This window comes from Bos indicus x Bos taurus, chromosome 13 (assembly GCF_003369695.1).
Source record: "Bos indicus x Bos taurus breed Angus x Brahman F1 hybrid chromosome 13, Bos_hybrid_MaternalHap_v2.0, whole genome shotgun sequence".
Taxonomy (NCBI): domain Eukaryota; kingdom Metazoa; phylum Chordata; class Mammalia; order Artiodactyla; family Bovidae; genus Bos; species Bos indicus x Bos taurus.
The window spans coordinates 50,970,643-50,985,773 of record NC_040088.1 but is presented as its reverse complement, the minus strand read 5'-3'; the positions used below and the strand labels follow the sequence as shown (position 1 = coordinate 50,985,773).

The 15,131-nt window shown below is 42.5% G+C and overlaps 1 protein-coding gene across 7 annotated transcripts in view; it reads left to right on the top strand.

The window, feature by feature from the left end:
• Window positions 1-3,172: 3,172 nt before the first annotated feature.
• The window catches only part of SLC39A12 (solute carrier family 39 member 12), an 84,337-nt gene continuing 72,378 nt past the window's right edge, over window positions 3,173-15,131 (top strand). The window contains exons 1-3 of one of the 7 annotated variants that reach the window (XM_027559828.1): window positions 3,178-3,364; window positions 4,678-5,011; window positions 10,985-11,145. In XM_027559828.1, coding sequence (XP_027415629.1) covers window positions 10,987-11,145 — 159 coding nt within the window. In that variant the 5' untranslated portion in view covers window positions 3,178-3,364; window positions 4,678-5,011; window positions 10,985-10,986. Of the gene's footprint in view, window positions 3,365-4,626; window positions 5,012-10,984; window positions 11,146-15,131 lie in introns of all 7 variants that reach the window. The other 6 variants (XM_027559830.1, XM_027559826.1, XM_027559827.1 and 3 more) reach the window with 6 other exon arrangements.

Here is a 15,131-nt window from a genome sequence, read left to right as displayed (position 1 = left end):
ACACACTCTAGTATTCCTGCCTGGGAAATCCCATGGACAGAGGAGCCTCAGTTCAGTTCAGTTCAGTTCAGTCACTCAGTCGTGTCTGACTCTCTGCGACCCCATGGACTGCAGCACTCCAGGCCTCCCTGTCCATCACCAACTCCCAGAGTTTACTCAAACTCATGCCCATTGAGTCAGTGATGCCACCCAACCATCTTATCCTCTATCGTCCCCTTCTCCTCCCACCTTCAATCTTTTCCAGCATCAGGGTCTTTTCAAATAAGTCAGCTCTTCACATCAGATAGCCAAAGTATTGGAGTTTCAGCTTCAACATCAGTACTTCCAATAAATATTTAGGACTGATTTTCTTTAGAATGGACTGGTTGAATCTCCTTGAGTCCAAGGGACTCTTAAGAGTCTTCTCCAACACCACAGTTCAAAAGCATCAATTCTTCGGCACTCAGCTTTCTTTATAGTTCGACTCTCACATCCATACATGACTACTGGAAAAACCATAGCCTTGACTAGACAGACCTTTGTTGGCAAAGTAATAGCTCTGCTTTTTAATATGCTGCCTGGGTTGGTCATAACTTTTCTTCCAAGGAATAAGCGCCTTTTAATTTCATGGCCGCAGTCATCATCTGCAGTGATTTTGGAGCCCAGAAAAATAAAGTCTGCCACTGTTTCCACTGTTTCTCCATCTATTTGCCATGAAGTGATGGGACCAGATGCCATGATCTTAGTTTTTCTGGATGTTGAGTTTTAAGCCAACTTTTTCACTCTCCTCTTTCACTTTCATCAAGAAGTTCTTTAGTTCTTCTTCACTTTCTGCCATAAGGGTGGTGTCATCTGCATATCTGAGGTTATTGATATTTCTCCAAACAATCCTGATTCCAGTTTGTGCTTCATCCAGCCCAGCATTTCTCATGATGTACTCTGCATATAAGTTAAATTAGCAGGGTGACAATATACAGCCTTGACGTACTCCTTTTCCTAGAAAAAGGAATACAGAGGAGCCCAGTAGGCAACAATCCATGGGACTGCAATAGAATTGGACAGGACTTAGTAACTAAACAACAACTTATCAGGAGATACTGCAGCAGATGAAACTATTTCCAAATTAGTAAATCCTTGTTAATCCTTGTAAATATCAACCAGGAGTCAATGAGCTCCTTCTTTGTACATAAAGGGGGTTAATTTACACCTGAAACTCATTATCCCCAGAGGTTGGTTTGGATTGCAAATACAACCATGCTTAAGCAAGGTTGATTTCAGGGTTGTTGGGGAAGCAGGCAGGTTGGGGATGAAGAGTTAACAGCTATAACCCAGATCAGATGAAGAAAGCGACACCTCACTGTTCAGCCAAGTGCTTCCTCCTTCTTCCTTGGGATCTGCATGCCTTCCAGCCTTCCTCCAAGGCTTCTCCTTGCCTCTCCTATTGGCTGTCTCACTCTGAGGCAGGAAGAGAAATCTGGTCGGTGGCTGACTTAGGTATGACTCCGAGGGGAGACCAAGCCTCCAGGCAAATGATACAGACTGTGTCCTGAGGGAAAAGTTCCCTTAGTTGAGAGCCTCTTAGCTCCTGGGTGGCCTGGTTGAGGTGCTGGGATCAGCTGAGACTAGTAATGGGTGTTTGAGAATTCCTGCAGGAAGTAATTTGCTGGGGCTCTAAGAGGGGCGGATCCCTAGCCACAGGGCATCTGAGACTAGAAAACACAGGACTTCAGGCTGGATATCCATCTGGGAATCCGGAGAAAGATCTCAAAGTTCCAGCAGAGGGCGCTCTCCCAGGACCACTTCATAGCCAATCAAGATGCAGCTCTGTTCTAACCTGGAAAATTATACGGAGGGACTTGGGCGGGGAGGGCCGATCTGGGAACCTGATGATTGGAAGTGGGCCAGGAAGCAAGGGCTTAATTCCAGAAATAAGGCAGAGCTGAAGTTATGAAAAGCAGCAGGTGACAAGAGGACTGGATAATTCGCTCAGTAGACTTTGGGCTACTTAGTTACCAGCTCCCTGGGTCCCTGAGACTGAGATGGGACAGAGCCTACAAATGATGCTCAGGTGGTTCCAGCTGCTGAGTGGGCAGCAGGTCGGGAGCAGGAGCTTGCTGAGAACTTTGCCCAAGGTGCCTTCTCTGGTCCTGAGTCCATTTCCTGTTCTGCATCCACCTCCACGGCTGGTAGGTCTTGACCACCTCCTCACTCCTCTGTTGGACGCATGGTTTTGGACTCTTACTTCAGGAACATCTTCCCACAGATGTCGAGAGATACAGGCCACGGCCCTTCCCCTGACAGTTTAGATAAATCTTGAGTGTTCCCTGATGTGTGGGTCAAGAGCAGCCCGGCGGTTTCTGGAAGCGCTGGCCTTCCGTATTTCTAACAGGCTTACCTGCATTGTCCTAGGATCATTTCACTCTTGTTCCCAATCTTCATACCCGATGAACATTTGAGAACAAGTATCTCACCTTCTTTGTTTTTTGCCTTGGTCTCCCTCCCCAACCACCACCTCAGAACCCAACTCAGAAATCCCTCTCCTTTGCCTGCGCTTTTCAGATTCATTTTGTGTCTCTGGAGCCTCTGTGCTGTTTCCATGTCCACTTTGAAATCTTGGGTGTTTAACTTCTCTTACCGCCTATAAAATTTACCACATTTGTTCTTTCAGTCATTTATTCCCTAATAAGTTAGCGAGAGCTCGTTTCACAGCACCGGAGGGCATGATGTAATTACTTCTAACACAGAATCTGAGATCAGAATATACACAGCTAATTAAAGTTTCCCACTTAAGTCCCAGGTAAGAATTTCCTCTAGCACATGCTTTTTTTTTTTTTTTTTTGAAAAATAGACTTAAGAATGCCTGAAATTGTTTAAAATCCTGTAGCTTATAAAATAAAGCTCTAATGAGCCTGTCTTTCTTTTTTTTTTAACAGATCTTTGGTTTGAGTGTGGATAAAGCAGTTATCACAAAATCATCTGAGAAATAAAAGAAATCTTGATTTAACATGAAAACCTTTCCATTGTGTAAGTGAACTCGTTTGACCTAGATCTGTCCTTTAAAGGGCAATTGGCTGTAAGAAATTCTAAGGTTGTTCTCAGAATTCTAAGACAATTGGTAAATATTGATATAAAAAGTCGGGTTCATTAGCGACACCGATTTGATTTTCCTGAAAATCGGCCAGACGGAAAGTTCTCACTTTTGTCCACCTTCATTGTTACTCTCCATAGCAACTGAAAACTTTTCTGGGCTGAAATAATCCTCTCTAGCTCCCAGCGCACAGTCAAGGAATTTTAAAAACAGAGGACTTTGTAACCACGAAATACCCTCCAAGATTTAAAAGGCCACAGAGCTCCAGATAAATAATCATTTATCTTTCTTCTGAAGGTAAGCACTGGGTTTAGAAATGTTTGTATCATCCTCTGTCATTTTTTAAATGCTAACATAAGAATCTTAAACTTGCTCTCTCTTTTTAAACCATAAAAGTAATCCTAGTATTTTTGTTACTACCCCACAGCCATTTTAGATCATCTCTGGGCCAAGATCTGCCATGAGATGCTGTTAACATTTTGCATTCCTTAAGCAATCGGTTGAAGAGATTAATATTTTTTTTCCAGAAAGCTGATTGGCTCTAAAGTTTTCCTTTTCACTTCTGTAGTGAGCCCCAAATATGTGGATTTATCATGCTTCATGTGGACTTGAAACTCTCTTGTTTTTCTAAGATAGTTCGTACTTTTAATCAGCTGAAAACTAACCAGCATTTTCTGGACATTACTGTTTTCGTCCTTTCCTTTTTGAAAATCTTCTAACTCAATGTGATATCTGTAATGTATTCAAATTTATTTTCTGTTTACTTTTATTGACTTACTTCACTAATGAGGCCCATAAATCAATGGGTTAAAATGAGGATGTTTCCTGTTGGAGCTGTGGAGAGATAAATAAGGAGTTTGGGATTAACATATATACACTACTATACATACAATAGGTAAACAACAAGAATTCCTACTGTATAGCACAGGAAACTATAGTCAATATCTTATAATAACCTAATAGACAAGAATCTGAAAAAAAAAGAATATATATATATATATATGTATAACTGAATCACTTTCCAGTACACTTGAAACTAATACAGCATTGTACCTCAACTTAAAAATGGAGAGTCTTTCCTGCTCTTTTTTAAAAATTGAAGTATAGTTGCTGTACAATGTTGTGTTAGTTTCTGCTTTACAACAAAGTGAATCAGCTATAAGTATAGATATATTCCCTTCCCTCTTGAGCCTCCTTCCCTCACCCCGCTTCCCCATCCCACCTATCTAGGTCATCAGAGAGCACTGAGCTGAGCTCTGTGTGCTATATAGCAGCTTCCCACTAGTTATCTTTTTATACATCTGGGTTTTATGACTTGTAGCACCTTTAGGACAGACAGTGAAATGTGTTCTCCCTATCTTTTGACTCTATGTCTAGTTCCCAGAGAGGCAATATAACTCACTTCTTGGCTGTTGTACAGTTTGAAAGTCTAAACCCACCATAGTTTCCTGCCAGTGGGGGTTATGAACAACCTACAGATCCCCCATTGTTTAGAAACAGCTTGTCATTGCCAATCTACTTAGCCACCCAGTTAATGAATCTTTTCAAACCTCTTGCAGGCACAATAATTAAAGCCTTCATTTCCCCCCTTTCCACTGACATTCCTCCAGCTACAAGTTGACACCGTGAACACCAACCCATCCTCCTCCATCAGAGCAGACTCGGGGTAGAGGAAGAGTGGAGATGTGCTTCTGGACAAAGCCTTCTGTATCCTGGGTGTCCTTGTTCCTTCTACTCAGCCTTGATCCCTCAACTGAGACAGAAAAACCCTCAACTCAGGACAGCAGCAGCACTTGGAGTCCAGGGCAACTGACGGAAGTTCTACGGGTTCTCTCTGCTGATGACCCCCGTCCCCTGAACCACTCAAGAAGCCTCATCAGAACATTGCTGGAGAAAACTGGGTGCCCTCGGAGGACAGATGGAAGGCAAGGAGACTGCAATCTGGTTAGTGTGATAGAATGGGATCAGGGACTGAGCGTGTTCACAAGAGCCATGCATTTCACAGTCACTTATTTCAGGAAAGCAAAATCAGACGCAAACCTTCCAATATCTGAGTGACCAATGCATTACGGTATAATAACCCCCATATGCCAGATCATACAGTAGGCTGCATATGGCATTTAAAGACATGGAGAACTTGTTTATATTAAAATGATAATAAGCCTTCTATAAGCCTTGCTACAACCCTTCTGCAGGCTTAGAAGTATGTATTTGCAAGTATGCACTATTAGTTCCCTCTTCTTTCTGACTTACTAATCCTTTTTATTTGCAGTGACCTTGAATGTGATTGGTTAGATAGATGCTGCTTGTTTTCTGAGGCAAATAATACCATCTACTATTTGTCTAGCATTGAATTTTTAAGTACTTTCTCCTAAATATCGGCAGGTGTGTTTTAATATTTTGTATCATGGGGAATTAATGAATTGGATGATTGTCTTCTCTTTTTTTTAATTTTACTTTATTTTTAAACTTTACAATATTGTATTAATTTTGCCAAATATTGAAATGAATCCGCCACAGGTATACCTGTGTTCCCCATCCTGAACCCTCCTCCCTCCTCCCTCCCCATACCCTCCCTCTGGGTCATCCCAGTGCACCAGCCCCAAGCATCCAGTATCGTGCATCGAACCTGGACTGGTGACTCGTTTCATACATGATATTATACATGTTTCAATGCCATTCTCCCAAATCTCCCCACTCTCTCTCTCTCCCACAGAGTCCATAAGACTGATCTATACATCACTGTCTCTTTTGCTGTCTTCTACACAGGGTTATTGTTACCATCTTTCTAAATTCCATATATATGCATTAGTATACTGTATTGGTGTTTTTCTTTCTGGCTTACTTCACTCTGTATAATAGGTTCCAGTTTCATCCATCTCATTAGAACTGATTCAAATGTATTCTTTTTAATGGCTGAGTAATTGTCTTCTTTAAAATGGGGAATCTGAGCTGGGGAAGGGAAGTGCAATCAGTGGGGCTGAAATGAGATCCAGGGTCCCAGAGGCCCATTTTCCAGCCATTTCCTAGTCTATTAAGTGATTCTCAAACCCTGGCTATCCATCAGCATCACCTGGCCAGGCTTCACAAAATACTCAGAATACTTGAAACTTCCTTCTCCAGACATCAAGATTTCACTTGCCCAGGAATTTTTTTTTTTTTAATCTCTGCAAGGCACTTTAATGTAAAATCAGAATTAATGTAAAAACCAACATTTAATGTAAAATCAGAATGTCTCCATTGGGGGAAAGGGAGTTTGACAAGAGCATCCCCAGCAGTAAGAGCCTATGTTTTAAAAATGACCACAGGGATTTCCCTGGTGGTCCAGTAGCTAAGAATCTGAGTTCCCAATGCAGGGGGCCTGGGTTTGATCCCTGGTCAGGGAACTAGATCCCACATGCCTCAACTCTTTGCTGCAACTAAAGATACTGCATGCCACAACTATAGAACCAGCACAGCCAAATAAATAAAACATTTTTAAAAAAAATGACTGCAAACAACAACAACAAAAAACAGACCAAAGCATTCTCAGCATCCCTTTCCTGACTGATTAGATTTTTTTCAGAATGACCTCACAAATAAGTAAGTAAATAAATGAAGACATGACTAAATAAGAGAAGCGAAATCATTTCCCCCCAGAATAAGTTTTGGCAGATTTTCTCAATCACGCTTAGTTCTGGGGGAAACATTTCCTGGCCAAGTGTTTTGTTTTTTGTTTTTCATGACAGAAGGGTCTGGCTAACAGAATTTTTCTCTGCTCTGTGCAAACAATAAATAATTCAATAATTAGTAAAACTCCCAAGGGTTCCCAGAGAAAACATGTGTTGTGAGAGGCAGCTCATCTGTGATGACATTAATTTATATATATAGCAACAGAAGACTTCCCACCGGAAATAACTAGGAGTCATATCTTATTAATGTCCTCTGAGAATTTGCTTCAGAGAAATGGTCTCCTCTAACGACATGAAGTGCCTTATTAAGGCTGGTCCAGTATTAGTTTAGCAGGGTAAGGGCAGGATGTAAACAGGCAAGATTGGTCTCCATTTTTGGAGGGGGGGTGGGTAGAATAGGTTGTTTGTACATTTTTGTTTTGTTTTGTTTTCTGTGATATTAACAAGTGTTTGGCCAATTTAGCTTCTGTTTGAATTAATTCTTATTCCTAGGAAGTGAAACACTGTAACACCTTTACTGTCCTGCTGCTGCTGTTTCTTTTTCTAAGAGACTAAAGTTGGGGGGGAAAAAAAGGCAAATCTCAGCTTCACCTCCTCAGAAGGATCTAGTTTACCCAAACACCCATGATCTAAGCAAGGAGTCCATGAAATCTGTGTTCATTCACACACACACAAAACAAACTCCCTGATTTCGCAAATACCCACATTCTCTGCAAACCACAAATCTTCACCTTGTTGTTGAATTCTTTTTTTTTTTTTTTTTTTGTCTTTTTAGGGACTTTATCCATTGAGAGGGTGCCTATCAGAAGTTTTCTGACTATAGAAAGGGCAAGGGGATGAGATCATGTTCTTAAAAAAGAGATCAGAGTGTATCTTGAATGTGTGGGGAGGAAATAAGTTCCCAATTTTATTTCAGATCTAGGTAAAAACTGAATTTTTAAAAAATGGATCTGAAGTTTTAGAGAGTGCTGTGTTTTAAAATAAATCCATTCAAGCTGCTGTCTTTGAAAAATAGACACTCTTGTCTGATTGTGGCTTTTTTTTTTTTTTTTCTTTTAGTGAGAAGAGTGAGAAGAGTGTTTTAATACATTTAAAGAGGGATTCAGTTCAGTTCCGTTCAGTTCAGTCGCTCAGTCCTGTCTGACTCTTTGCGATCCCATGAATTAATTACAGGATGCTTGGGCCTGGTGCACTGGGATGTTGGCAATTTGATCTCTGGTTCCTCTGCTTTTTCTAAAACCAGCTTGAACATCCGGAAGTTCACGGTTCACGTATTGCTGAAGCTTGGCTTGGAGAATTCTGAACATTACTTTACTAGAGTGTGAGATGAGTGCAATTGTGTGTAGTTTGAGCACTCTTTGGCATTGCCTTTCTTTGGGATTCAGTTCAGTTCAGTCGTTGAGTCGTGTCCGACCCTGCAACCCCATGAATCGCAGCACGCCAGGCCTCCCTGTCCATCACCAACTCCTGGAGTTCACTCAGACTCACGTCCATCGAGTTAGTGATGCCATCCAGCCATCTCATCCTCTGTCGTCCCCTTCTCCTCCTGCCCCCAATCCCTCCCAGCATCAGAGTCTTTTCCAATGAGTCAACTCTTCGCATGAGGTGGCCAAAGTACCAGAGTTTCAACTTTAGCATCATTCCTTCCAAAGAAATCCCAGGGCTGATCTCCTTCAGAAGGACTGGTTGGATCTCCTTGCAGTCCAAGGGACTCTCAAGAGTCTTCTCCCACACCACAGTTCAAAAGCATCAATTCTTTGGCACTCAGCTTTCTTCACAGTCCAACTCTCACATCCATACATGACCACTGGGAAAACCATAGCCTTGACTAGATGGACCTTTGTTGGCAAAGTAATGTCTGCTTTTGAATATGCTATCTAGGTTGGTCATAACTTTTCTTCCAAGGAGTAAGCGTCTTTTAATTTCATGGCTACAGTCACCATCTGCCGTGATTTTGGAGCCCAAAAAAATAAAATCTGACACAGTTTCCACTGTTTCCCCACCTATTTCCCATGAAGTGATGGGACCAGATGCCATGATCTTGGTTTTCCAAATGTTGAGCTTTAAGCCAACTTTTCCACTCTCCACTTTCACTTTCATCAACAGGCTTTTGAGTTCCTCTTCACTTTCTGCCATAATGGTGGTGTCATCTGCATATCTGAGGTGATTGATATTTCTTCCGGAAATCTTGATTCCCACTTGTGCTTCTTCCAGCCCAGAATTTCTCATGATGTACTCTGCATATAAGTTAAATAAGCAGGGTGACAATATATAGCCTTGACGTACTCCTTTTCCTATTTGGAGCCAGTCTGTTGTTCCATGTCCAGTTCTAACTGTTGCTTCCTGACCTGCATACAGGTTTCTCAAGAGGCAGGTCAGGTGGTCTGGTATTGCCATCTCTTTCAGAATTTTCCAGTTTATTGTGATCCACACAGTCAAAGGCTTTGGCATAGTCAATAAAGCAGAAATAGATGTTTTTCTGGAACTCTCTTGCTTTTTCCATGATCCAGCGGATGTTGGCAATTTCATCTCTGGTTCCTCTGCCTTTTCTAAAGCCAGCTTGAACATCAGGAAGTTCACGGTTCACGTATTGCTGAAGCCTGGCTTGGAGAATTTTGAGCATTACTTTACTAGCGTGTGAGATGAGTGCAATTGTGCAGTAGTTTGAGCATTCTTTGGAATTGCCTTTCTTTGGGATTGGAATGAAAACTGACCTTTTCCAGTCCTGTGGCCACTGCTGAGTTTTCCAAACTTGCTGGCATATTGAGTGCAGCACTTTCACAGCATCATCTTTCAGGATTTGAAATAGCTCAACTGGAATTCCGTCACCTCCACTAGCTTTATTCATAGTGATGCTTTCTAAGGCCCACTTAACTTCACATTCCAGGATGTCTGGCTCTAGGTGAGTGATCACACCATCATGATTATCTGGGTCATGAAGATCTTTTTTATACAGTTCTTCTGCATATTCCTGCCACCTCTTCTTAATATCTTCTGCTTCTATTCAGTTCAGTTCAGTCACTCAGTCCTGTCCGACTCTTTGCGACCCCATGAACTACAACACACCAGGCCTCCCTGTCCATCACCAACTCCCGGAGTTGACTCAGACTCACGTCCATCGAGTCAGTGATGCCATCCAGCCATCTCATCCTGTCATCCCCTTCTCCTCCTGCCCCCAATCCCTCCCAGCATCAGAGTCTTTTCCAATGAGTCAACTCTTCGCATGAGGTGGCCAAAATACTGGAGTTTCAGCTTTAGCATCATTCCTTCCAAAGAAATCCCAGGGCTGATCTCCTTCAGAATGGATTGGTTGAATCTCCTTGCAGTGCAAGGGATTCTCAAGAGTCTTCTCCAATACCACAGTTCAAAAGCATCAATTCTTCAGTGCTCAACTTTCTTCATAGTCCAACTCTCACATCCATACATGACCACTGGAAAAACCAAAAGAAAAACTGCTTCTGTTAGGTCCATACAATTTCTGTCCTTTATCGAGCCCATCTTTGCATGAAATGTTCCCTTGGTATCTCTGATTTTCTTGAAGAGATCTCTAGTCTTTCCCATTCTGCTGTTTTCCTCTATTTCTTTGCATTGATCACTGAGGAAGGCTTTCTTATCTCTTCTTGCTATTCTTTGGAACTCTGCATTCAGATGCTTATATCTTTCCTTTTCTCCTTTGCTTTTCACTTCTCTTCTTTTCATAGCTATTTGTAAGGCCTCCCCAGACGGCCATTTTGCTTTTTTGCATTTCTTTTCCATGGGGATGGTCTTGATCCCTGTCTCCTGTACAGTGTCACGAACCTCCATCCATAGTTCATCAGGCACTCTATTAGATCTAGTCCCTTAGATATATCAGATCTAATCCCTTCTTTTGGATTGCTGCCACTGCTAGGTTGCTTCAGTCGTGTCCGACTCTGTGTGACACCATAGACAGCAGCCCACTAGGCTCCTCTGTCCCTGGGATTGTCCAGGCAAGAATACTGGAGTGGGTTGCCATACTCCAAGAGAATGGATTGCACTTAGGTAATGATGAGAACTGTGATGAAACCTGCTTGGGTTTCAGGCATGGTAAAGGGAAAAGAATCTGGTTTGAAGTCAACATTAGGAGCATACCCCTTGTTCTGGTACCTTCTAGCTGTTGAGTCACCGAGGTGCTGATTCCCTCCCCTGGGGGCTGCTGGTGAGATCACATGTCCATCTGTGAATGTATTTAGGAACTCAAACTCTCTTCTTCCACATGTATTCACAGAAATGTCCAGTACCAACCCTGTTTTGGTATATTGGAGCTGCGTTTGTGAAGGACCGTCAGACTGGAAAAATCAGACTTTTCCTCAGTGTACCCTTCCTGCCTGCCCCTCAGCCTCACCTCAGCTGTCCCAGAGGTTTGGGGTTTTTAACCAAGATCTCCAGGTGATTCTCAGACACATTCAAAGAGAATTGATGCTTTAAGCTCCTGTATTTAAACCCCTCCCTGTCCCCGATTTCTCAGAACTACCATGGGGTAAAGTGTGAAAAGGATCAAACTTTATCTTGTTTATGGAGCAAGTTTATCTGAACTCTTCTCAGTTAAGACTTTTCTTTCTGTCACTCAGAAATGCCACTAAATCTAGTACAGACCCACAAAAACGTAGTGCCCACCATCAGCTGCCATCGTTCCAGATCTTTCTTTGAAAGGAAAAGGAAGAAATATAATTTCCCTCTTATGTTTTACAGTCAACTGTTAGCACTCCCCATCTCCCTTCTAAGCAGACCTTATAAAAATCTAAGAACTTAAAGAAGGCAGTAGATTTACCCATCATTCCAAGTCAAATTCTCAATGTCTTTTGGTTTAAAATCCTGCAGGTTCTGACAACTGCTTCATTAGCGTAAAAAAAAAATATTTCATACAGCTCTTTGTCATTGAGGCTGGAGCCTGAAATACACAGGCATTACACGAAAAGCTGGATTAAGCAGCTGGGAGAAGGCAATTTGATTTGGCTCCAGGGTGTCACAGAAAATTTCTACCAAATATCTGAGTAGTCCATTTAACTGAGTAGAAAATGCTTCTCACATTTTGAGTAGTCTTTTTACCAAAGTTTATTTCCTTGTAAAGTTGAAAAACGAATTCCTAGAATCTGTGGGTTTTGTGTTTTTTTTCCCCATCTTAAACCTTATGCCTCCACCTGACAAGATTAGAAGGAAATCAGTGGATTATTTCTGAGTGAGTCCATTCTTTTTTAACAAAGAATCCGTTCACTGGAGTCAGAGCCTGGGACAGATCCAATGCCCATGGGGTGCCACTATTTGCAGACTTTTACTAAACATCTCCTCTCAAACCACAACCAAAGCACTTCTGAAAACTGTAACAACAAAAACAAATCTAGTGGTGATGAGCTGAAAATTCCAGTCCCCCACCAACCTCTAGAGGCCGCCTGTGACATCCGTGCCCAGAAGAGAATCCATATTTTCTTATGTTACCTCTTCTAATTCTCCCTGCAGTGTTCTTTCCTCAAGCCACAGCCTTCTGTATTAAGGTAATTTGTCTAAGATTCAAATATCAGAGCACAAAGTTTTCAGCCCGTGGCCCTTTGATTCACCATTAAGTTTCACTTCAGCTGGCCTTAAAAAACTAAAACTAAAGCAGGGAGTAGGAAAACCTCTGGTCGTTCAAGATGACCAAACTCTCTAATCAGACAAATGAAATGCTTCCACAACTTTTTAAAAGCTTTTCAAAGTGAGAAACTGATTTACCTTGCAAGTTGTAAGCATTTTACAAACTAATTCTGGCATGACCATCTGCATAAATACAGATCTTACCCTCTTTTTAAAATATTTTTTGTATTCGTTTGTTTTTGGCTATGCTGGGCTTTTGTTGCTGTACACAGGCTTTCTGTAGTTGCAGCAAGGTAGGGGATACTCTCTAGTGATGCAAAGGCTTCTTACTGCAGTGACTTCTCTTGTTTTGGAACACAGGCTTTAGATGCATGGGCTTCAATAGCTGAGGCGCGTGGATTCAGTAATTACACACGTGGGCTTGGCTACCCCATGGCATGTGGGATCTTAGTTCCCTGACCAGGGATCAAACTGGTGTCCCCTGCATTGCAAAGTGGATTCTTAACCACTTAACTCCCAGGAAAGCCCAGATCTTACCCTCTTCTCCACTACCTTGTGCCACACCCCTCCTCCCCACCTGTAGAAAGGTCCACAGCAAAAGCATGGAGAAGGAACCATGAGTGGACCAAGGTCTCAGGCAGCTTGGATGGGATGAAGAGTGGCCATAGACACTGCTGTGTGCAACCAGCACACAGCCACACCTGGGCCACAGAAATGTGGTTTGGTGGCCTCACGGAGGTTCTATGTGTTCTTGACACTCTTCTTCCCGTCTATCCAGTGCTATCAAGCAACCTCCTAATTGACCCAATTTTACTGGGTAAGGGGCTGCACAGTAAATACGTAGGTGATCCACAGCTGGTTTCCATGACACAAAACAAAGGAATGAGAATATAGTCTGTGAATGGCAGAGCAGGAATTAAGACTGGGCAGCCACTATCAACTGTGTGGTTTTAGGTACATTACTCACCCTCTCTTAAACTTGGCTTACACATATACTAAGGGTATTCTTCCTCATAGAAGGAAAAATTTCGGAGAAGGCAGTGGCAACCCACTCCAGTACTCTTGCCTGGAAAATCCCATGGATGGAGGAGCCTGGTAGGCTGCAGTCCATGGGGTCGCTAAGAGTCGGAAATGACTGAGCAACTTTACTTTCACTTTTCACTTTCATGCATTGGAGAAGGAAATGGCAACCCACTCCAGTGTTCTTGCCTGGAGAATCCCAGGGACGGGAGAGCCTGGTGGGTTGCCATCTATGGGGTTGCACAGAGTCGGACACGACTCTTGCTATAGAAAGAAAAATTTAGTTCATACTTGATTCTGTGCATATTTAAATCTTTGCATACTGCATATAAATATACCTATTAACTCATTATACATTAAATAATTGGTCAATTAGTATTCTGAATGCTGTCTATTGTGCAGAAATATTTGGTGGATAATGATATAAACTGGGCACATTTTGTTTTTCCATTTAAAATGATGCAATGTTTCCCCCCTTTGAAAAATTGATTATCCAACACCTTTTCCAGAAACCAGGAGACTTATACACTGAGGAATGACTCAGTATGGAAGGTGCTTAGCTCTGTCTTGGACACATGGCTTCCAGTAAATTGTAGCTGTATGACCAATAGTTTTACCGATATTCTAGTTTCAGGAGGTTATTTGGTCCAAAGAAGGATTCATCTGACTCACCTCCCTGGGTCCTGGTGTCAGCCCCATACAATAGCTACTGGCCCATGGACTTTTCTCTAGGGCTGATTAGGGAACAGAAAAGGGCTGGTGTGGTTTTGGTGGTTTGTTTAACCTTGACATTCAGAGTTGGTCTCATTGAGAAGACTGCGCCTGTTTGCTGAGTTCTTGGCCCCTCACAGTTGAGTTGGGGAGAGCTTGGAATCTGCCTGGCTTGTGAAGAATGTGATTAATGCTTTGCTTTACAGATGGATGACATGTTTCTTTCTGACTCAGATGGTATTTTCCAGATGTTACCCAGTGGGATGCACAGCAGACATGGAATTAGATCCCCTGAAACTTCCACCTCAGAGAACAGATTCAAAGATGTTAGAGTAGATTATCCCACAGTGGGACAGCTCCCCTGGGGCTCAAGATAGGTATTACTTAATGCCTTCACTCTGAGGCTGGTGCCATGTCATGGACTGCTTCTTGGATCCTGGGAGTGTTCCCAGAAGCTCCTCGAGTGTCTTTGAAGAAAGACAGTTCTTGTCTTGCTTGGAAAGCTTCTCTTCCACAACCTATGTGTCTTTCTTTTTCTCACTGTCTCAACACATTTCTCCAAACACCTTCCTCTGTCAAGTAAACTTCTTGATCAGACAAGCCAGGCATCTGTCTGTGGCTTGTGAAACAAAGCATGGTGGAAACATTTTTAGTAATTCTCAAACCACCAACCTCTCTGTTAACAGCAGGGTGCAGTGATTGAGTCTCAGAAGGGTACTGACATCAGCTGTCTTAGGTGGGATAAGGGGGAAGCAGATGGTACCCACTAGATGACACTAGTGGTAAGGAACCCACCTGCCAATACAGAAGACGTAAGAGACATGAGTTCAATCCCTGGGTTGGAAAGATTCCCCTGGAGAATGAAACGGCAACCCACTCCAGTATTCTTGTCTGAAAAATCCCATGGACAGAGGAGCCTGGCAGGCTACAGTCCAAAGAGTCACAGGGTCAGACACGACTGAGCAACTGAGCACACATATTCCATTTTCATTCTTCTTAAGTGTCATCATAGTGCTAGAGACCGAGGATAGAGCTATGCACAAAGCAGACAAAATCCAGCCTTAGTGGCCCAG